At 33.6% G+C, this 23995-nt stretch overlaps 1 protein-coding gene across 2 annotated transcripts in view; it reads left to right on the top strand.

Moving 5' to 3' along the window:
• Positions 1-23995, top strand: part of LOC103578206 (uncharacterized) — a 165651-nt gene that overhangs the window by 14403 nt on the left and 127253 nt on the right. The window contains exons 1-2 of one of the 2 annotated variants that reach the window (XM_053740199.1): positions 3222-3323; positions 4286-4744. In XM_053740199.1, the coding sequence (XP_053596174.1) occupies positions 4432-4744 (313 nt within the window). In that variant the 5' untranslated portion in view covers positions 3222-3323; positions 4286-4431. Of the gene's footprint in view, positions 1-3221; positions 3324-4285; positions 4745-23995 lie in introns of those variants that run through there. The other variant, XM_053740202.1, reaches the window with a different exon arrangement.

The following is a 23995-nucleotide window of genomic DNA, read 5'->3' as shown; positions in this document are numbered from 1 at the left end:
ATTTACATACATACGTACGTACGTACGTACATTGGGGTGATTCGTTTTGAACGACTATTTTTTTTTTCACTCCTACTTGAAAATATTGTTCTAGACATTGAAAAAAAAAATTCCCTGCAAGTTTCAACCCTTAATTTTGATTTTAAGTACTTTATATTTGATTTTGAAGTTTTCCCATTTAAAATACATAGGAAAATTGGGATTTATATTTTAATTATCTATAACTCAGACGCATTTCAAGTTATCGGATCGCCGTTTGCGGCATTTCGTAGGTAATTCAATTCTCTTTGAAAGCCTCCTCAATAATTTTACTCGGACTTTGATTGTTTTTTCTGCATTGGTTCTGAAAATAAATTTTTTAATAATAATTTGGGTTTTAAGTTGATATTAACTAAATAACAAAATTTACAGAAAAGTGCAGATAACGATTTTTTAGGAAATTTTATTCGCTACAAAAAAGGTCCTCTTAGTTAAGTGGCTCAAGTTCTTCGTTCACGTAATATAGAGATTTTAGCAATTTTGTAAATAAAATATTTGTCAAAAAATTCCACCAAATACCGTTTAAATTCAATTTTAGATCAGTAAATGATTTTCTTTTCATTAATTCAATCCAGTCATTAAAATCAGACGGGGTCAAATTGATGAACTTGGAAAAATTTCTGACAAATATTTTATTTACGAAATTGCTAAAATCTCTATATTACGTGAACGAAGAACTTGAGCCACTTAACTAAGAGGATCTTTTTTGTAGCGAATAAAATTTCCTAAAAAATCGTTATCTGCACTTTTTCTGTAAATTTTGTTATTTAGTTAATATCAACTTAAAACCCAAATTATTATTAAAAAATTTATTTTCAAAACCAATGCAGAAAAAACAATCAAAGTCCGAGTAAAATTATTGAGGAGGCTTTCAAAGAGAATTAAATTACCTATGAAATGCCGCAAACGGCGATCCGATAACTTAAAATGCGTCTGAATTATAGAGAATTAAAATAAAAATCCCGATTATCCTATGTATTTTAAATGGGAAAACTTCAAAATCAAATATAAAGTACTTAAAATTAAAATTAAGGGCTGAAACTTGCCGGGAATTTTTTTTTCAATGTCTATAACAATATTTTCAAGTAGGAGTGAAAAAAAAAATAGTCGTTCAAAACGAATCACTCTAACGTATATACACACATATATACACTCGGACATCATCTTGAAATTAGTCTGAATAGCTTTTTAGAACCTCAAAACGTCAAGATCTCTTAGAAATTCGATTTTCGAAAATCGGACTGAAACCAATAACTTCCCGAATTTTTAAAAATTTGCAATTTTCTTTGCAAGAAGTTAAAAAGGTCCAACGCTGGCCCAATTATCATCATCGGCTAATCCTACCTGAGCTTCAAAAATATTATGCTAAAATTTAAAAGCATATCTCTAATAATTTTTTTGAGTTACAGCCATCTGAAGAGCAGCCGTTTATCGGTTTTTAAAAAAACATTTTTAAAAATTGCTGCAGTTCTCGCAAAAAAAAATCATCCGATCGATTTGATTCGAATTGCAGCTTCTTTTATGAATGTTTCTACGTATCATAAACCTCTCGTTTTCCGATCGAATCAAAAATGTAATTTTGGCAGGCCTAAATCATCAAATTTTCGCGCAAAATTTGAATTTTTTTTTTAAACTTAATTTTGTTACATTTCAATTTTTAACTTCCCGCTAAGAAAATCGACGATTTTCAAAAATTTCGGGAAGTTATTGTTTTCACCCGGATTTTCGAAAATCGAGTTTTCATCAGATGTCGACGTTTTGAGGTCCTAGGAAGCTATTCTGACTATTTTCAGAATGATGTCCGAGTGTGTGTGTATGTATGTGTGTGTGTGTGTGTGTGTGTGTGTGTGTGTGTGTGTGTGTGTGTGTGTGTGTGTGTGTGTGTGTGTGTGTGTGTGTGTGTGTGTATGTATGTAAACTCTTTGTAACTTTTTAACTAATGAATCGATTTGGATGGTTGAGGTGGCAATCGAAAGAGCTTGTTAGCCGTCAATTTTCCTGAAAATTTCAGATCATTTGATCGAATAGACTCGAAAATATTTGCGAATTACGAAAAAAAAAAAAATTTTTTTTTTACTTTTTTATTGATTTCTCAGAAACGACTCATACGATCGACTTCAAAATCTAATCAGCTCTAGTACTTAATAAAACGCGTCGATTGCCACCTCAAACATCAAAATCGGATAATTCGTTCGAGAGTTATCGCGGGAGAAAGAAATGGTGAAAAATGGTTTTTTCTAAATATTTTTGAAACGACCGACGCGATCGATTTCAAATTTTAATCAGCTCTAGAATTCAATGAAACGCGCTGATTGCCGCCTTAGACATCTCAATCGGTTAATTTGTTCGAGAGATATCGCGGGAGCAAGAAATGGTGGATAATGGTTTTTTCCAAATATTTTCGAAATGACTGACCCGATTAATTCCAAATTTTTTTTTTTAGTATTTTGAAAGTATTTCAAAAATGACTTGATGAATCAATTCAAAAATCTGATCAGTTATAGAACTCAATAAAACATGTCGATTGTCGCTTTGAACGTCTTAATCGGTTTATTTGTTCGAGAGATATCGTTTGAAAAAAAATCGTAAAAAACGTTTTCTTTCGAAAACAAAGGCATACAAAAGTGTTTTCGAGCTCGAAGAGAAAATGTATCTACAACAATTTTCTGAGCTTAAGGAGCTCGAAATAGGCGGGAAGTTTTGGGGCTGGCCCGCAGGGTCAACCGACAGACCGATTTTTTTTTGTGATTTCATGCACTGTGAAGGTCGCTATCACTATTGCAGTGGGGGGGACTTTTTTCTGGAGCATACCCTCATTAAAAGAAAGCATTTAAAACGATTAGAAAAAAAAAAATTTTAAATACTTTTTAATGCTTTTAAATACTTTGAATACTTTCAGGCAATCACACTAGTGTTCCCCTTAAGGGTCGCAAAAATGTTTTTACCCAGTTTTGATAGTATAAATAATATATATAGAAAATGTCGAAGTAAAAAGAAAAAAATAGGGATCAAGCAAGGCAAATCACTATTTGTTCATCGTATAAGTTGAGTAAAATTACTGTAGATGTTTTTTATTCGAGCACGCAAGAGGGGATGTTGAGAGCGCGTCAAGGAGTGGAGGAAGGGGCCGGTCACAACTATTCACTAGTTCACTTGTGACTCGCGTCAGTCTTACGATCTCGTTCTAAGTGTCGGGTTGAACGACGTCTTCGTTATTAATACAATGGAATATTAAGTATAATCATTACAGTTACTTTGAATAGTTTATTATTTTATTACATCCGGTGAGTTAACTACCAGCAAGTTTGTGTAATCTTTTATTTAATAACAATAACATTTTTAAAAATACCCTATACTTTTTACATTTTTTTCAATTTTCATTCTTTGAATTTTAAAGAACAGGATATAGTTAAATACATGAGTTTTTTAAGTAATGAATTCACTCAAATTTCACCTGAGAATCATTTGAACGGAATGGATAATTATCTCTTATAATTAGAAAAATATCAACGAAATAGTTTTTGGAGCTTGTAAAACGAAAGTGACCATTATTTGTTAATGATTAATCGTGTAATTTAAATTTCATACAGTTATTAACTATTAGTCATATATATTGATAGCAATAGTTAAATTGATCCTTTTGGTTGCAAAGTTTATAAAGTTTATAAAATATATAATACAGGTGAGAGCATTTTCATAAAAGTATAAATTATAATTTCCAATTGCTGGAGTGTAAATAAATAAATAAACGGTTTATTGTAGCATAAAATATATAAAAAGATTAATATTCAGTTCATGAACACAAGTGGCGACTTTGCGGTATGTCACAAGCTAATTACGTTTATAAATTGATCACCACCATGATCATTATCATCATCATCATCATTATTGCTAACGTCAAAAGTTTCAAATGTAATTACCGTTAACTGAAATACCCATTCTCAAAAATAATTCTTCACATGGTAACCTATTTTAACTACGATCTTGAAGATTGAAAGTGAATTCATTAATTTTTTTTCTTTGTTTTTTTTTTCTTTACTGACTAAATGTCACAGACCATTTAAATATTTTTTAAAATTACACATACTATTGTCCATGAAGAGTTTTTATGGAAATAAATACTTGTTCAGAATATTTCACAAGATATAACTAATGTGATAGAAGTATAACAGTAAACTATAATTGACTACTTTACTATAAATGTTTCACAATTTTTAGAATGTTTTTTTTTTGTCTTTTGTTTTAGATTGTGATAGAATTAAAGATTATCAATAGATTTAAAGACTAAATCTGTGCTGTGAAATAAATGTTCGATATCAATATACATACTGTAGTTTGAAAATATAAATCTTAGTGTAAATAGGATCATCAAAGTAGGAAAAAATTTGAAACATGTCATCGAGTGGTGAATTTTCAACACTTTCAAGTGGTGAAGCTACGGGCACTGGCGATGATTCTCTGCCAAGTTCAAGAAAAGCAACAGCAGAAGTTGCTGGATCAAGTGGTGGATTTGTGCCTCTCAGGGAGTTTCTCGATAGATTTTCATTACCGAGAGTTGTGAAAGTTGAGGATGCTGGAAGTCGACCGATACTTTTGTACAAACAACAACAACGATCATTGAGGGTGACTGCGACTCTTCTGATGCATCGTTATCGACATGATATTAAAGTTGGTCCAGAAATAGTCATTCCCGAAGGATATCCTGGTAAGTAATCATTTAATTGATATCTCTGTTGTTAAATATTATCGCAATAATTTTACGAAAAAATTTCCTTATACATACTTTTATCTATTCGTGGCTGTGCGGCAAGACAAAATGATGTTTTCTGTCAACCACCTTGTAAAACAGTATCTTATGAGACATAATTTGTATTATCTGGTATTAGGTTATGGAATCAACTACCATTGGAAATAGTTGCTTTAAATAACCATGCTGAGTTTAGATTAGCCGGTTATACATTATTTTTTGAAAAAACTACGGACTTATAAAAAATAAAATATGTGTGGTATAAATTATAAGTTATCGAATTTTTAAAGATATTTTTATCTCTTTTATATATTTCATATATCTTTTTGATTGAGTCAATGAATGAACATTAATTTTAACTCGTTTAAAATTATTTTATGTGTTATTTAATATTAATTATAATGATTATTTATAATAGATTATACAAAAATTCAATGTATCTGTTATGTATTATGGCCCTCAGGCAAACGAGTTTCAGAGTCCAATAAAATTTATCACCTAAAAAAAAAAAAAAACAAAAATCGTCGATTTTCTTAGCGGGATGTTAAATAAAAAAAAATAATATCAGTGATAATTTTCACATAGGTGAAAATATAAATTCCAAAATCTGTTCTTTAGCAAAATTAAATTCGCGTGTAAGAATTTGTTTGTTCTGCGGTTAAATATTAATTAATTATATTAACAAAGAGATCATATTAACGAAAGGCCATTTTTTTTTTCAATGACCCAAAGTACGCTTTCAATCGACTTTTTTTTTCATAGCAATTAATAATTGTCGAAAATTCTTTTTCTATAAAAATGTGTCATTTTTTAACTTCCCACTAAGAAAATTGCAAATTTTCAAAAATTCAGAAAGTTATTGGTTTCAGTCCAATTTTCGGAAATCGTATTTCGAAGAGATCTTGACGTTTTGAGATTCTAGGAAGCTATCCTGACTAATTTCACAATGATGTCCGAGTGCATGTATGTATGTATGTACGTACGTACGTATGTATGTATGTATGTATGTAAATATCTGTAACTTTTGAACGGATGAACCGATTTTAATCTTCAAGGTGTCATTCGACGCGGCTTGTCAATATCTAAAAGCTGCAAAACAAATTGAGCTTGATCGGTGGGGCTCGTTCAGAGATATTCCAAAAATAAACTTTTTTTAAAAATGTTTTTTTTGGATTACTTTTTATGTGTTCGATGGATTCATTCCAAAATCAACTAGGCTCTGAAGCTTCATAAGCCGCACCGAATACCACCTCAACCATCAAAATCGGTTAAGTCATTCAAGAAAAACCAGTGTTGAAAGAATTAAAAAAAAAAAATTTTTAGTATTTTCGAAATTTCTCAAAAACAACTCAATAAATCAATTTCAAAGTCTGATCAGTTGTAGAACTCAATAAAATGCGTCGATTGCCCTCTTAATCGTCTTAATCGGTTTATTCGTTTATGAGATATCGTTTGAGAAAAAATCGTAAAAAACGTTTTTTTTTTTTAAACAAATGCATACAAAAGTATTTTCGAGCTCAAGGAGCTCGAAAACGGCGGGAAATTTTCGGGCTGGCCCGCAGGGTCAACTGACAGACCGATTTTTAATATAAAAATTGTGTTTCATAAAGTTATTAATGGCTTTGACAGAATAACTACGTAGAAAAATCTTTCTCAGCTAAAATTTTATGGTGTCACAGTAGAGCCGAACCATGTTGACCACCTACTGGAATTGAAATTGAAATAAACATGTCGCGAAAATTCCTATCGCTATAATGAAATTGACAACGGTTATGTCATAAATTACTCTAACCATCATGAATTTTTATATGATCATAGTAACTTTTGCTTGTGTTTTTTTTTCATTTTCTGCAGATGACTAACATGATCCGGCTTTACTATGACACCATAACATTTCAAACAAGAATAATTTCGCCGTGTACAATAGATTGTTATTTTTGCGATCTTTCTGATCGCAATATTGCGCTTATGGTTGATAAAACAAAACAATATGGATAATATAGCAATCTAACCTTTGAGCAAATGAAGTACTGCCTTATTAACTATCAACGATTTTTGAAGTTTTAGGTGGTTATTGTAACCTAACCTAATTACTCTTATAGCAATGTTTTGTTAATTTCCTACTTAAAAAATCGAAAATTTTCTAACAACACGGAAAGTTATTATTTTCACCGATTTTCAAAAATCACGTTGTCTTCCAATGTCTACGTTTTGATTTCTTAGGAAGCTAGTCTGGCTTGACCATCTGGAACGCGTGTGTGTGTGTGTGTGTAAGCTCTATTACTTTTTTAACTAATGAATAGTGGTTCTAAAAGGGTATACCCTAGAACTAAAATATAATAATTAAATAAAAATAAATAATAAATTGTTCAGAATCATTTAGGTAACAATCGAAAGAGCTTTTCAACTGCCAGCTTTTCTGTGAATTTGAGATCGTCCGAGTGAATAGGTTCTAAGATAGTTAAGAAATACAAAACAATAAAATAGTTTTTATTTGTTCAATTTCTTAAATATGAATTAACCAATCGATTACAAAATCTAAATAACTCTTGAGCTCAATAAAAAGCATAAATTTCCTCAAAAAATATCTCAATCAGTTTAAAGTCTACCTTACTAAACATAGTAATTTCAGAATGTGCAGAAATGCTTTATGTATATTCTTGTTTGATGAAGATTATAAGTTATTTTACAAATTCAGCAGTGTAATGGATAGCGTGACTCAATTGATATACATAAATTGAACGGAACTCGGTATATGGCCCGGTAGCTTATCTGGCAGAGCATTCACGTGAAATCAAATAGGTCTGGGTTCGATTCCAAGTTTGGGCAAACCACATTATTTATATCATTTCTTAATAAGCCTTTCACTAAAATAAACCTTTCCTGTTTATTTCCAAATCCTTTTCTGTACCAATTAAAAACAAAAAAAAATAGGAGGTAACCCTTCAAAGAGTTGACCCTCAGGGTCAACCTTTCTTCAGTATTTTTTTCTAAAAATTATTGAAAACAGATAAGAACTCATTTTAAAAAATAAAGTCAGAATCAAGAATCACAAATCATATTACTGATTTTAGTTAGATCTTTATATTTTTCTTTATTTTTCAAGAAATTTTGAAATTTCGAGATATAAGGAAAAGTCTTGCTCATTATTTTCGGAGTAACAGCTATGTTATACAACGTTCAATTTCAACAGGGGAGCTCTCGATAAAAATGTTGATAATTGCATCGAACGATACTCTTTTTATTCTTTACCTTTCTTCCATCACTTTTCTTCTTATTCTACGCCTTATTATAAGTGTTTTTTACGTTATTTATTTTTTTTTCCAGTATAGTCGCAAATGAGAAAAGATCAGATCTCTCTTATACTTCGGCTAGCATACACGATAAATTCCAGGACCGGAAATTCTTTGCATGTATGTCTCGTTAAAAAATGCAGTTGCTCTTCGTTTGAGTAGTTCATTGGCTTTGCACGGAGCGATAATGAGAGCCTCGAAGATTTTTTTATTTTTTATTTTAATCATATATTTCCACTAGGCAATATTTTGTGATAAATTATAGAAACGAGATATTAAATGCTTTTATTTCAATATATGAAAAATCCTTAGAAATCATCTTCGTCAAACCTGGTTCTGTGCTGTAATATTTTCTGTAGAGTTCTACTTAAATCCATAAGTTTCTCTGAATTTGTACCTAGATTCTTCAATAGACTTTCAGCTAGTTGACATCGAAAATTTAACAGTGGTTTTGACTAATATATATATCTTTCGGTAGGGTTTTTTCTAAATATTGATTTATTTAGGCTTATAAATATAACATCTTACTTCATAGAATTGCTAACCTATGTGGATAATATAACTTTCAAAGCATTTTAAAATAGATTATGAAAGTTGAGTCTTTTAAAGAGAAATGTACTTTGCAATTTACTATTCCATAATACAAATGGAGGTAACCCTTTTTAGGATGTTAAAAGGAGGTTGCGTCTTAACATTTTGCCTTGATGCAACCTGTTCACCAATTCAGGGAACTGGTGCCACGGTGGGCCTTTTCAAACCCATTTCGACCAGAGTCTCTTTATTTCCTGAGTTGACAGTAGTATTTGGCTCACAGAAGTATGGATTGGTGGTTGTGGTTAGACACCACATGTCAATGGGGCGAGTTCTTTCAACTCATCTCCAGTTAACTTTCGCCCTAGGCCACTTAATTATATTTTTCGACTAAGGGTGTCATCTGAGGAGAAAAAAGGGGCTTTGCAGCGTATATACTTGAAATAGGTAAGAAAACGGCCTTCCGTAAAAAGGGGGTAGGCTTTAGCCACGGCACAGTAGTTTTTGTTCACCAGATCTTCATCTGAAAGTTTAAATTTTTGTCTATGTTTGTGGAGAGAATGATTTATGCGTGACTTTTTTGACTTGTTTTGTCATAAGAGTAAATAAGGACTTTCCTCTCTTTCAGTAGGAAAAATGCTCAAAATTGTTGGAGGTGAACGCCGTTCCCCTATCAGAAATAATCCTTCTAGGATTCCCAAAAATAGTTGATTGGCTTCGAAGTCTGTTAAGTACATCCGATGTATCGGTCGACTTCGTCGGATATAGCCAAACAAATTTGGTAAACGCATCAACTACTATTAGGTGTACAAAAAAGTTCTACCCGTTTTTTGTCAAAAAAAAATATATTTAAAAATTTTAAATAAAATACAAATTTTAATCAAAATAACCACCATCAGCATCTACTACCCTTTGCCAACGCTCAGGCAACTGATGGATCCCACGGCGATAAAAGGCTTGATCTTTTGTCGAAATGAAATCATCTATTGTTTTTTGCATTTCGTTTTCATTTTGTAAGTGTTTGTCAGCCAAGTAATTTTGCAATGAACGGAATAGGTGAAAATCACACGGTGCAAGGTCTGGTGAATACGCCGGGTGCGGTAAAACTTCCCACTGTAAATCATTTATAGTGTGGTGGACGATTGAACTTCTATGAGGCCTGGCGTTATCATGCTGCAGTATCACTGGTCGAGATTTTTGTCCCGCAAATCGTCTTTTACTGTTGATTTCATCTGCTAATTTTTTTAATTGACAACTGTAGCGTTCTCCAGTAACGGTTTCTCCTGGTTTGAGTAACTCATAATATAGCACGCCCCACTCATCCCACCAAATACAAAGCAATATTTTTTTCCCAAAAACATTACGTTTTGGTGTTGATGTCGTTGGTTGTCCTGGGTCTACCCAATGTTTTCGACGTTTAGGATTCTCATAGTAAACCCACTTTTCGTCCCCTGTTACAAGTTTCCACAAAAAACTTTTTTTTTTATGTCGTGAAAGCAACGACAGGCAGGTGTCAACTCGTCTCTCTCGTTGTTCTGGAGTTAATTCATGAGGTACCCATTTTCCTTCTTTTTGAATCTTACCTAAAGCATGTAATCTTTCAGAAATAGCTTGTTGAGTAACGTTTAACTTTTTCGCAAGTTCTTGTTGTGTTTGTGCAGAATCTTGATTCAGTAATTCTTCCAATTTCTCGTCACTGATTGTTGAAGGTCTTCCAGAGCGTGGTTTATCATTTAAATTAAAATCTCCGTTTGTGAATTTCCGAAACCATCTTCGACAAGTACTGTCATCAATAACACTGTCACCATAAGTTGCACAGATTATTCTTTGAGCTTCAGCAGCACTTTTTCCTTGATGAAATTCATATAAAAGACAATGGCGGATATGCTCATTACTTACTTCCATTTTTAACTTAATAAAAAAATATATATATCGAAGATTCATATATTAAAAGTTTGATGAATTTAAAGAGTACAAACAGCTGTGCATGTACATATACGTATTCATAGGTAACCTATAAATAGCTGTTAGATAACTCCATCTTTGAAAAACGGGTAGAACTTTTTTGTACACCTAATATGATGTTTTAATATTGAAATTATTTGTTTATATTAAAAGGAATAAGAAAATTTGTTCGTTTCTTTAATAATTGATGTATTTATTGCTTCAGATTACTATCTTTGCAACTTCATTTCTTAACGCTTCAAGTTAATTTTTATCGTAGCTTATAGATTGATTAAGAATCAATTCTGAATTAGTATTTTTTTTTTTTTTTGGAGAAAAAAATAAAAAATGAAAACTTACAGATTAAGAAGGTTGGGCACCCGTCTTATTTAGAACCTTTTGGCTTAGCATCTACACAGAAAAAAAACAGGTAATGCAACAAGGCGCAGTCCTGTTGCAGCGCCTATTTTTTTCCGTGTACTTCTATAACATATATAGCATGAAATAATGTAATTGTTGTACATAATCATAAATTTTAAATTATTTCGTGAAAATAAAGAGTACAGGTCTCAAACGCAAGATTAACAAAAAACATGTTGATTACCTTTAAAGTATATTTTTCAGTTAAACCTACGTGAATATCTCTGTCATAAAATTTTCATTAAATATAAGAAATATAAACGGAAAATCGTGTAGTTATTATCACCCACACTTGTAACTGATTAAAATGTGTGATTATAATTATATTTATGAATTACCTGCATTGAAACCAACAATCAATATTACGACGAAAACTACCAAGTAGTGGAAAATCTTTATGATTGCTGAATTATTTGATAATACTGTAAACAATGATAAAAATATTTTTGGTACTTTTTAATTTTAAAAAATAAAAATTTATGTAGGAGCAGAAAAAATGTTTTGCTGTAAATATTTTCTCTGTTCCTACTTTAGTAAAAATATTCGTTTTTAAGTAGTTTCAAAATGTAAGGATAAGTGGTCATAAATTTAAGGATTAGGTGAGTAACCAGTATTACTCGACATGCTGTCGCCAGATGTCAAAATATAGTTACTTCGCAAGACTATTAGAAATATTGTAGCCTAAGTGCGAGTGAGAGAGCGGGCGAAAGTAGGAGTGTATGAAGTATGCTGTTGAGAGATGGGGGTGAGAAGGGACCGAGAGGCCCAAAAAATTTTAAGGGATAGATTAAGTTAGTCTAACACCATCCAGGCTAGTAAGCAGTTGTATTACTCCCCTCGAAAATAAAACCATTATTATACTTTTTAAAAAAAAAACATTGCCTTGTCCTGTAATTCCTTTCAATTAATATATTTTAAAAAACTATATTCTACATTTTTGGGGCTCGTCCAGGATTACAGCAAACAGGCATATAAAAGTTTAATAATCTAAGACGAAAGACGGATTGTGAGGGAAGTAAGTTTAAAGACGTGAAGTGTTTTGTTCGATTTGATAAGTGCGCGTCGTGGAGATAATGGCTGATGAAGTTATTGACAATGTTGCGCGGGGTGTTAACGCGATAGAGTTGGACGAGGGTCAACTCGCGCGGATGAGGGTTCCCGAGCTCAGGATGGAGCTCAGACAGAGGCACCTGCGAACCATTGGTCGTAAGCGTGAGCTATTGGAACGTCTGCGAGCTGCACTTTTGGTTGAACGGGAACGAGTTCAAGACGAAGAAGAAGAAGAAGTCGAAGCAGACAGCAACGACGACGACGATGAAGATGAAGAAGACAATGAAGATGAAAACGATGAGATCATTCCCGCACGGAACGATCACCAGAACCAACTCCAGGTTCCGGAGCACGATGGTGAAGCTGGCGCCCGAGGAACACCGGTCATTCGCCGGCCCCGAGGAAGTCAGCAGCGCGTGCTGTTAACGTTCAAGGACGTTGAAGGTACGCTGAAAAAATTTAGTGGCGATGATCACACTGATGTACGACGATGGCTCCAAAAGTTCGAGGAGATGGCGGAACTGTGCGAATGGAATGACGTTCAGAAAGTGGCTTATGCTAAGCGACTGTTAGAAGGTTCCGCGGAATTATTCGTGGAGTACGAGAATTGTAGCAGAACATGGACAAAATTAAAGAAAGCGCTGAAGGAAGAGTTCGAGAAAACAGTGGACAGTTTACAAGTGCACCGGGAACTCGTGAAACGGAAGAAGAAATCTGACGAGACACTACAGACCTATGCGTATAAGATGCTGCAGATCGCATCCCAAGTCAATCTTGAAGTGAGTGTAGTTATCAAGTATATAATCGAAGGTATTCCCGATGAAGCTGTAAACAGTTCAATCTTGTATGGAGCTCAAACAATTAAGGAGCTGAAGGAACGATTCAGTCAGTACGAAAGCATGAAACAGGAAGCTGCAAAGACGAAGACCAAAGCAATGGAGCGGAGTGACAAACCTGGAAGAGCTGACGACAGGAACAAGAAGAAAAATAGTGAAGTGAAATTCACCGCGGCAGCAGTGAAACGTTGCTATAATTGCGGGAGTGAAAAGCACGTAATTTCCGCGTGCCCCGATTCACAAAAGGGTAAAAAGTGTTTCAAGTGCAATGGTTTCGGGCACATCGCGGCGGAGTGTCCAGATAATAATAAGCCGAAAGATGTGTATGTGATATCGCGTCCAAAGAAAGAAAAGTATCAGAAGATTGTTTCAATTAATGATTATAAGACTCTAGCATTAGTTGACACAGGTACTGATCTGACCTTAATTTGTAAGAGTGAGTACGAGCGGTTGGGGGCACCGACCCTCAGAGAAACACAGGTATGTTTCGAAGGTTTGGCGTCTGGTATGAATGCAACTATGGGTGAGTTTACTACTAGCATGACTGTAGAAAATGATGTATACATTGTTACTTATCATGTCGTACCCGATGCTATATTAAAACATCCTATTCTCCTAGGTACTGATTTTCTAGATCAAGTTGAACTCCGCGTCCGGCATGGAGACGTTAAATTTTTAAAAATTGATAAAGACGATCATGTTTACTTTGATGAATCGGAAGAATCTTACATTCACCAAATTAATGTTATTGATAAGGCCGACGAAGTAGATTTGTCTCACATTACAGAAAAATATTACCGGGAAGAGATTCTTAAGATTATAACAAATTATAAACCAGATAAAACGGAAGATATCGGAATAAAAGCAAAGATAATTTTAAGATCTGACGAGCCAATTGTTTCGCGACCCCGACGGTTGTCTCCTTCGGAACGTCGGGAAGTTAACGATATTGTAAATATGTGGATGGAGGAAAGCATCATCCGTCCTTCAAACTCAGAGTACGCGAGTCCAATTGTTCTTGTACGGAAAAAAGACGGGACGGCCCGGCTGTGTGTGGATTTTCGAAAATTAAACAGAATTATTTTGAGACCGCTCTCACCTTTGCCTTTGATTGAAGATCAGCTAGACGCGTTAGCGGAAGGAATATATTTTACAGCTGTTGATCTAAAGAACGGGTTTTTTCACGTTGATGTCGCGGAAGAGTGTCAAAAATACACAGCTTTTGTGACGCCCGACGGACAATATGAGTTTCGGAAACTTCCGTTCGGATTGTCTATCTCCCCTACCGTTTTTCAACAATACATAAATGCTATTTTTCGAACGTTAATAAAAGATGGTATATTGGTTATTGACATGGACGATTTAATTATTATCGCGAAGACCTTGGAGGAAGCTGTTAAAAGATCACAGATGGTTTTAGAAGTTTCAGCTAAGCACGGGTTGGTAATAAAATGGTCAAAATGCCAGTTTGTAAAAACTACGGTCGAGTATCTTGGGCATATTGTATCCGGAGGTACAGTGAAGCCCTCGGAACATAAAACGTTAGCTGTAAGTAATTTTCCGGTCCCAAACACAATTAAGAAAGTACAGAGTTTTTTGGGTTTAACAGGATACTTTAGAAAGTTTGTACCCAGGTATTCCTTAATAGCTAGACCCTTAACTGACCTGTTAAAGAAAGGTGTTCAGTTTCACTTTGGTGCGAGAGAGATAGAAGAATTTAACGCATTAAAGGCCGCTTTAGTGTGCGGGCCTGTTTTGAATTTATATAGAATAGGAGCTGAAACAGAGTTGCATACTGACGCCTCATGCTTAGGGTATGGCATGATTCTAATGCAAAAGGATTGTAATGATGGGAAATTCCATTCAGTATATTATGCTAGTGGAAAAACTACCGAGGCCGAGGCAAAATATTGTAGTTACGAATTGGAAGTGTTGGCAATAATAAAAGCCTTGAAAAAATTTAGAGTTTATTTATGGGCAATCCCATTTAAGATCATAACAGATTGTCAAGCTTTTACAGCCACAATGAAAAAAGAAAAACTATGTTTACGACTAGCCAGATGGGCTTTATTATTGGAACACTTCGAGTACGAAATTTGCCATAGGCCTGGGAAAAGTATGATGCACGTAGATGCTTTGAGTAGAAATCCATTACCGACAGTTTTAATTGTACGCGAGAATGACGATGGAATCTTAACGCGTGTGAGGAGTGCGCAAGAAACAGATAATGATTTACAGATTGTATTACGTAATCAAGAGTGTGATGATATGAATAGGTATGTGGTGCGCAATAAGTTAGTTTATAAAGATGTAAATGGTGAGTTATTAATTGTAGTGCCTAAAAGTATGCAATATCAAGTGATAAGACGAGTGCATGAAAAAGGGCATTTTGGTGTGAATAAGACAGAAGAAATTCTCAAGAAGGACTTCTGGTTTAGAGGGATGAGGCCAAAAGTTAAGCAGGTAGTCGAAAGCTGTGTTGCCTGTATCTTGGCCGAGAAAAAACATGGTAAGCCAGAGGGACTGCTGAATCCCATTAGCAAAGGTGATGTCCCTATGGATACCTACCATATAGATCACGTGGGTCCAATGACCAACACTTAGAAGAACTACAAACATATTCTTGTATTAGGTGTACAAAAAAGTTCTACCCGTTTTTCAAAGATGGAGTTATCTAACAGCTATTTATAGGTTACCTATGAATACGTATATGTACATGCACAGCTGTTTGTACTCTTTAAATTCATCAAACTTTTAATATATTAATCTTCGATATATATATTTTTTTATTAAGTTAAAAATGGAAGTAAGTAATGAGCATATCCGCCATTGTCTTTTATATGAATTTCATCAAGGAAAAAGTGCTGCTGAAGCTCAAAGAATAATCTGTGCAACTTATAATGACAGTGTTATTGATGACAGTACTTGTCGAAGATGGTTTCGGAAATTCACAAACGGAGATTTTAATTTAAATGATAAACCACGCTCTGGAAGACCTTCAACAATCAGTGACGAGAAATTGGAAGAATTACTGAATCAAGATTCTGCACAAACACAACAAGAACTTGCGAAAAAGTTAAACGTTACTCAACAAGCTATTTCTGAAAGATTACATGCTTTAGGTAAGATTCAAAAAGAAGGAAAATGGGTACCTCATGAATTAACTCCAGAACAACGAGAGAGACGAGTTGACACCTGCCTGTCGTTGCTTTCACGACATAAAAAAAAAAGTTTTTTGTGGAAACTTGTAACAGGGGACGAAAAGTGGGTTTACTATGAGAATCCTAAACGTCGAAAACATTGGGTAGACCCAGGACAACCAACGACATCAACACCAAAACGTAATGTTTTTGGGAAAAAAATATTGCTTTGTATTTGGTGGGATGAGTGGGGCGTGCTATATTATGAGTTACTCAAACCAGGAGAAACCGTTACTGGAGAACGCTACAGTTGTCAATTAAAAAAATTAGCAGATGAAATCAACAGTAAAAGACGATTTGCGGGACAAAAATCTCGACCAGTGATACTGCAGCATGATAACGCCAGGCCTCATAGAAGTTCAATCGTCCACCACACTATAAATGATTTACAGTGGGAAGTTTTACCGCACCCGGCGTATTCACCAGACCTTGCACCGTGTGATTTTCACCTATTCCGTTCATTGCAAAATTACTTGGCTGACAAACACTTACAAAATGAAAACGAAATGCAAAAAACAATAGATGATTTCATTTCGACAAAAGATCAAGCCTTTTATCGCCGTGGGATCCATCAGTTGCCTGAGCGTTGGCAAAGGGTAGTAGATGCTGATGGTGGTTATTTTGATTAAAATTTGTATTTTATTTAAAATTTTTAAATATATTTTTTTTTGACAAAAAACGGGTAGAACTTTTTTGTACACCTAATAGTAGTTGATGCGTTTACCAAATTTGTTTGGCTATATCCGACGAAGTCGACCGATACATCGGATGTACTTAACAGACTTCGAAACCAATCAACTATTTTTGGGAATCCTAGAAGGATTATTTCTGATAGGGGAACGGCGTTCACCTCCAACAATTTTGAGCAGTATTGTAAAGAAGAGGGAATTCAACATTCGCTGATAGCAACTGGAGTACCACGAGGAAATGGGCAAGTTGAGAGGATTAATCGAACTGTTGTACCTTTGTTGACAAAGCTGACGTCTCCGAGACCTGAACATTGGTATCAACATGTCGACATGGTACAGCGCTACCTGAATGCAGCCCCGAGTCGTAGCACAGGTAAGACCCCAAGTTAGCTGATGTTTGGTGTCAATATACGACTTAAGGACGATTTACGCTTGCCTGAGTTATTAGAAGAAGAATGGGCTACTCGGTTTGTGGAAGACCGTGAAGAATTGCGCAAAGAAGCCAAACAACAAATTGCAAAAACTCAAGAGGAAAATCGACGAGGATTCAACAGGAAGCGAAAGGCAGCAAGGAGCTATCAAGTCGGGGACTTGGTGGCAATTCAGCGAACACAGTTCGGTCCAGGATTAAAGCTAAAGGGAAAATTCTTAGGTCCGTATCGTATAAGGAAGGTCTTGAGAAATGATCGCTATTTGGTGGAAAAAACTGGAGAGCATGAAGGACCGCAGAATACATCTACTTCAGCCGACCATATGAAGTTTTGGGCTATGGAGCCTGAAGAAAACAATAGCGACGACGAGCAGGAGTCCATTGACGACATCTGAGGGCAGATGTCATCGCAGGATGGCCGAATGTAGGAGCAGAAAAAATGTTTTGCTGTAAATATTTTCTCTGTTCCTACTTTAGTAAAAATATTCGTTTTTAAGTAGTTTCAAAATGTAAGGATAAGTGGTCATAAATTTAAGGATTAGGTGAATAACCAGTATAACTCGACATGCTGTCGCCAGATGTCAAAATATAGTTACTTCGCAAGACTATTAGAAATATTGTAGCCTAAGTGCGAGTGAGAGAGCGGGTGAAAGTAGGAGTCTATGAAGTATGCTGTTGAGAGATGGGGATGAGAAGGGACCGAGAGGCCCAAAAAATTTTAAGGGATAGATTAAATTATTCTAACACCATCCAGGCTAGTAAGCAGTTGTATTACTCCCCTCGAAAATAAAACCATTATTATACTTTTTAAAAAAAAAAGCATTGCCTTGTCCTGTAATTCCTTCCAATTAATATATTTTAAAAAACTATTTTCTACATTTATAATTAAATAGATAGATAAATATTCATAATTACGAGTAGAAGAAACAAATTTATCATCCATCATATGAAAATAGTTAAAACACTAGTATACTGCAGAAGTTTGTTTTAAAAGTGATAAGTTTCGTGTCTAACTTGACGGGTTAATATCGTCGTTCATGTTATGTGTGCGTGTGCATATATAGCTTGAATAATTATTGCATAGGTGTGTGATAAAGTAACGTCGAACCGATAATGTTCTGAGCACTATTTTTTATCAGCTCATCACGTGGACGATGATAATTATAAGACTTCATAATCCCTAGTAGAAAAAATCGAGGGCCACCTAGAATTCAAACTAAGCCCTCGCTAGCGGTATCGAGGCAAAACTGGAAATCGCGTCACCTACAACTGATGCGTAAGTATTGCTTGAACCAATATCTGTGTAAGCTAGTATGTGTATATTTTATTGTATACAGTAAACAACTTATTAGAAGAATGAAAATTATGTTTATAAATATTATGAGCAGTTGAAAAAATAATAAAGTGTAAATTATTTGTGTAATTATGTAGTCAAAGTCTCAGTGTGTAAATAAATATTTAATTTTAATAATGGGTGCAATTAAAAGATGATACAATAACTAAACTCCGATTTTGGGCAACAAAATCCACTATTGCAGATTGTCATTGAAATGATTTGTTAAAAAAATTACAATCTAAAGTACTTCCAGAATTACCAGCATCAGTAAAATAAGTAAATAATATTGCGTTGTTTTTTATAATATTCGTTTTATATAAAAGTTTGAATAAAAGAATGTTAAATGAAAAAGTTTTTAAATTATTCAGATTATTAATTTAGTATCGCAATTTCTTATTTCATTTCGAGGCAAACGAGCCAGGCGCTATCTAGCGCCTCGATTTCATTTCTATTAAGGAAGGATAACGTCGAAAACAAGTAGACCTTACAATTCAACGCCAGAAACATTTTATTCAAACTAAATAAAAATTTTTTATCTCACATTAACTATTATTGCTTTTATAAAATTTAACAGAATATAGACGTGCGAAAAAAAAAAATTACAATTTCATGATTTCACGATCCTCGCTTGATATAGATAAATTTTGTAAAAATTACAATTTCAAATAATGATTTTATTTTAAGTAGTAAATCAAAATATAACTAATTATCGCGTGGAAGAGTGTATAATTAAGAAAATAATTGGTGATTAATTAAGTAAATAAAATTGAAAATGTGAATGATGACATTATTATTTTCTCCTATCTTGCTCGCTAATGAAGTTCATAAAAATTCGTGGTAACTGCAATAAGTAAACTCCATTTTCTGCCCTCCGGCCGGAAAAGTGGCAACTTTCGGGCCGCTGCCCTGAACGAAGTTGCAACTTTCCGGCTTCGTCGAGCAGAAAAATAGTATACGCACCTTGGCTAGTAAAAAAGAAAGCCTCAGACCGGCTTTGCCTCAGCCAACAATTACATGTGCTCTGAGACTTTTCTTAATTTACTGGCCTAGGTATGTAATATACTATCTACGACCTAACTCTAAGATCTAGTCATTTTTGATACTTTCTCGTCATAATGTTATATACGTTAGAGTAGGGAAACCAGCATAAGATCCTTTATATTCATTGGCTTTTTATAACCACTTTTTATTTTTCTTAAGGGGGGGGGGGGGTATGGGCTAAATTGTGAAAAAAAAAAAACGCTTTTTTCATGAATTTTTTTTAGGCGTATGGATTGAGCAACATTATTCAAACCTTTTGAACATTATTAAGTTTATATTCAACAACATTAGATAATTTTTTTAGATAATAGTATCGGCAAACAAGCTGGTGATGGAGCTTTTTGTAGAACGTCTTTAAAAAAAAGATGATTTGTGGTGAGCAGTGTATCTCAGCTGAAAATTATCTAAAAAAAAAAACGATTTAAATTTAATCAAAGCATTATTAAAACCTCCCCCCAACGTTCCCTGATTATTTTTTTTTTTTTTCATTTTTCAATTTTTTGTGGTGATTTTAAATAAAAACTATCATTTTTTTTCTGAAAATTTGCGTCATTGTGGGGGTGGGAAATCCTCTTGATGTAAAAAAAAAATTCTAAAACTCAACGTTGGGGGGGGGGTTTTTTATATGTAGAAAGTGTGTACCCAGTTTGAAATGAATCGGTAATGTAGTTTAAAAATAGCAGTGCTCACGAACTTTGAAAACGTAGTTTAAGAAAAATGCGCTTAAAGTTTTAGATGCTAAAAAAGTAAGAAAAAAAAATAAAAAATTTTTTTTTTTTAACTTACACTGAATCATCGATTTCAGCTCCATAAAGTAGAGTCCCTGCAGCAGCTTCGATTTCTTCAGCCTCTAATTTCTAAGAAGACCAATTAGTTAATAACTTCGAGAGTTTTGCTCTAATCGATTTTAAATTTGGAGACAATATTCTTAAAATGTGTAGCTATAAGAAAATGAAAGGAAAAAAAATTCGATTTTCAGCCCAAACCCACCCCCCCCCCCCCTTAACTGTTGGCTAGCAGTTTATTCAGATTGAAATAATCCTGAAACATTTTGACTCAGGAGGCTGATCAGTTTGAATTAATGACACCTGCACAGTTGAAAATTTGGGGTTCTTGGGTATAAAAATTCAATGGTTGAATATTTTGTGTCAATTATTTGACACCGTCGAGTGTATTGAATGTGTTGTCTGAGGTTAACAAGTTTTTTGTGTTAATAAATTTATGAGCAATCAATACAACACATTTTTTGTGTTAACTCAAATTTAACACAAAATAACGGTTGACTAAATTCCGAGAATTTATACGGTGTAAGACGAAGGTTTATTACATATTATTTTTGTTAGCTTAACGAAAAAAAAGTCGGTCTGTCAGTTGACCCTGCGGGCCAGCCCCAAAACTTTCTGCTGTTTTCGAGCTCTCTGGGTTCACCTGTTCAAAAGTTATAGAATATTTACATACATACATACGTACGTATGTACGTACGTACGTACATACACACAGACATACACTCGGACATCATCTTGAAATTAGTCAGAATAGCTTCCTAGAACCTCAAAACGTCAAACTTTCTTATAAATTTTTGAAAATCGAACTGAAACCACTAAGTTTCCGAATTTTGGAAAATTTTCAATTTTCTCAGCGGGAAGTTGAAATTTTACATATTATAGACAACATTTAATTTGTGTAGATACTAACACAAACATTGTGTTAATCGAATTCCATGACATACTGAAAGAGTAAAATCAACACAAAGTTCGTGTTGTTTGTCAGAGGACACTCACTCTTTTCACGTGCTTTGTCCAGAAGTGCAACAAAAATTTGCTTGTTAATCGAATAGTTTTGAATTATTCAATACGTGACTGTGAATTCTAGAATAAAAAAGATTTTCACTACTCTAACAGATAAATATATACTGATTTATTTAAATTATTCAACTTTTATATCACACACGGAAAAAAATGATGCTCAAAATTTTAATAGTTTGTGGTTTATTTTCGACTTAAAATTAATATATTCAATACTAATATCGAACCAGGATCATTATATATATATATATATATATATATATATATATATATATATATATATATATATATATATATATATATATATATATTACAAAATGGCTATCATTTATATTAAAATTTGATACTTGAGTTTATTTGACACGTGGTGGTTTGTTAAAATTGCATTAAAAAAAATGTAAATTTAACATACTTTTCAAGTTAAATTTACCACAACAAGTTTGCTGGGCTTAAACAAAAAAAATTGTTAAATTTACAAAATTTCTGTGTTGATCTGTGCAACACTAAGTTTGTGTTATTGTTTGACACAAGTATAATAAGTGTTAAATTAATACAAAAATCGAGTGGACTGTTTGGGACATGTGATTTGTATAAAATTTAACACAAATGTTTCAACTGTGTGGTAGGCTGAACAGCTTAATTTAAGGCTCAATTAAGCCCTCAGTTTTAAGAAAGGTTTAGTTCAGCATGCTCAACTTCATTTAAGGTCCACTTCAGCTTAATTAGTTTGAAATAATGCTGAAACTTTTCGACTCGGGTATTACCGCTGTTATTTGTAAAAGATCTTATGTAAAACGATATAAAATATATGCTGTAAGTTGTAAGTATCTTAAGACTTCGGGGAATAAACTGATATCATTTGATTCTACTGCGTTAATGGTGCATTATAATTGTTCAAAATTTTTATTTTACTAATGAGTAAATTGAATTGATTAGTTTTGCTTCAATTATTTTCATTAATCTTACCTGATTTTGTATTGTGTAGTGCAAAACTTAATACATTGCGCTGAAAAATTTCGGAATATCGCCCACGGTCCGGTTTATCTACAGTAAGAACTAGAGCTCACGCATTGATTCTATTTCACGCCTGGCACGTGCTTCACGTGTGCGTACGCCTACAGCCGGAAATCGATCAATCGCTTGGTGAGTGAACACAAACTCGCTTAAGCAATACTTATTTACGTCAGATCCGCCTTGAGGGATCGTAGGAAAAAGGAGTGGCCCATAGGATAATTATTAATCGTGAATCTGCAGTCGCATAATATAATTTACCACCCTATGGTGTACACATTTCTTGATCATTTGATGTCGATTTCAAATTACAAATCATAAATCAATTATACTGACATATAGTATTTAGAAAGCGTGTCATGGTTATCTCTTTTCATCTATAAAAATAATTTTAGAACTTAATTAAGTCAAAAAAATGTGGTAAAAGATTTTCAAAAAGGAAAATACTGCTTATTTCATGATCTTCAGCATCGGTACTTGTTAACTTTAGTGAGACTTTACTGTGAATATAATATTAGATGTTAACAATATCTTTAGATATAAACATTTACAGTGACTATGCTGATATAGTGTGCTATGAACAGAAGCAGTTTTATGGATATAATTTATGTCACTAATGGTTTCATATTTCAAATCGATTGTTTTAATTATGATAACTAACTCTCATAAACCCAAAAAAAATTGTGTACAAATAAAAATCAGAAATATACGTTGACTCTTTAGAAAAAATAATTAAATTAACTCATCAAATCTATTTTTTTTAATTTAATAAATTTTGATAAATTAAAATAAATAGAAATCAAGAACGAAAGCTTAATTAAAATAGTAATTATTTATTGTTAATATATTTTAATATAATAATTTATTCAAGTTCTTCAGTATTAATTAATTTTACAGCTATAAACATACGATCATCAATTTCTACTGAAATACGAATTGATGTTAGAATCGATTCGGACTGTTTATCTTCATACTAAAAATTAATTTAGAAATATTTCTAACGATTTTTATTTAAAAATTCGTGATGTGGTAGCCATTTTTATCTTATAGTGGATATCCCCTTCGTCCCTTCGTTCCCTTTACCTACCAACAAAGATCCAATAAGGATCTCTTCCACAATTAAAAAGTAGGTTTTGGAGGGTATTTTTACATTCCTGCCGATTGTAAATTTACCCTACATTTAGTAAAAGCGGACAAAACTCCTAAAGTTGGGTCAGATTACAGTTCTGCTCAATAGCTTTGTAACGGGGTAAAATTTAATTTATCATCAAGGAAAATCGTGGTTTCCGACGGCTGGTCAGTTACCCGAGCCGAAACCCCAAGTAAGTACCCGTTAAAGTTTTTCGACTTGTCGCCGGGTGCGCTAATTGAAGAAGCTCGGACTTCTGTCCCAAAATTAATTAAGTGGGGAGACCATTTTCCGGAAGTTTCCGAAAATGGCCGAGCTGAAAAAATATAACAACAGGACAGCAGCAAAATCGGGGAGAGTCGGTCGAGCCGACAAGCCTAAGGGACGTCCATCTGCCGTGAGCCTTCTCCAGAAGACCGGAAATCAAGGAAAGCCCAAGGGAAGCTAGAGAGACGCTAACAGTATCATCCGGTGAATAAGTGTAAAATTTAATG

Source organism: Microplitis demolitor, chromosome 1 (genome assembly GCF_026212275.2).
Source record: "Microplitis demolitor isolate Queensland-Clemson2020A chromosome 1, iyMicDemo2.1a, whole genome shotgun sequence".
In the NCBI taxonomy this organism is placed as follows: Eukaryota; Metazoa; Arthropoda; class Insecta; order Hymenoptera; family Braconidae; genus Microplitis; species Microplitis demolitor.
Note: the sequence above shows the minus strand (reverse complement) of the source record. Positions and strands in the feature narration are given on the sequence as shown.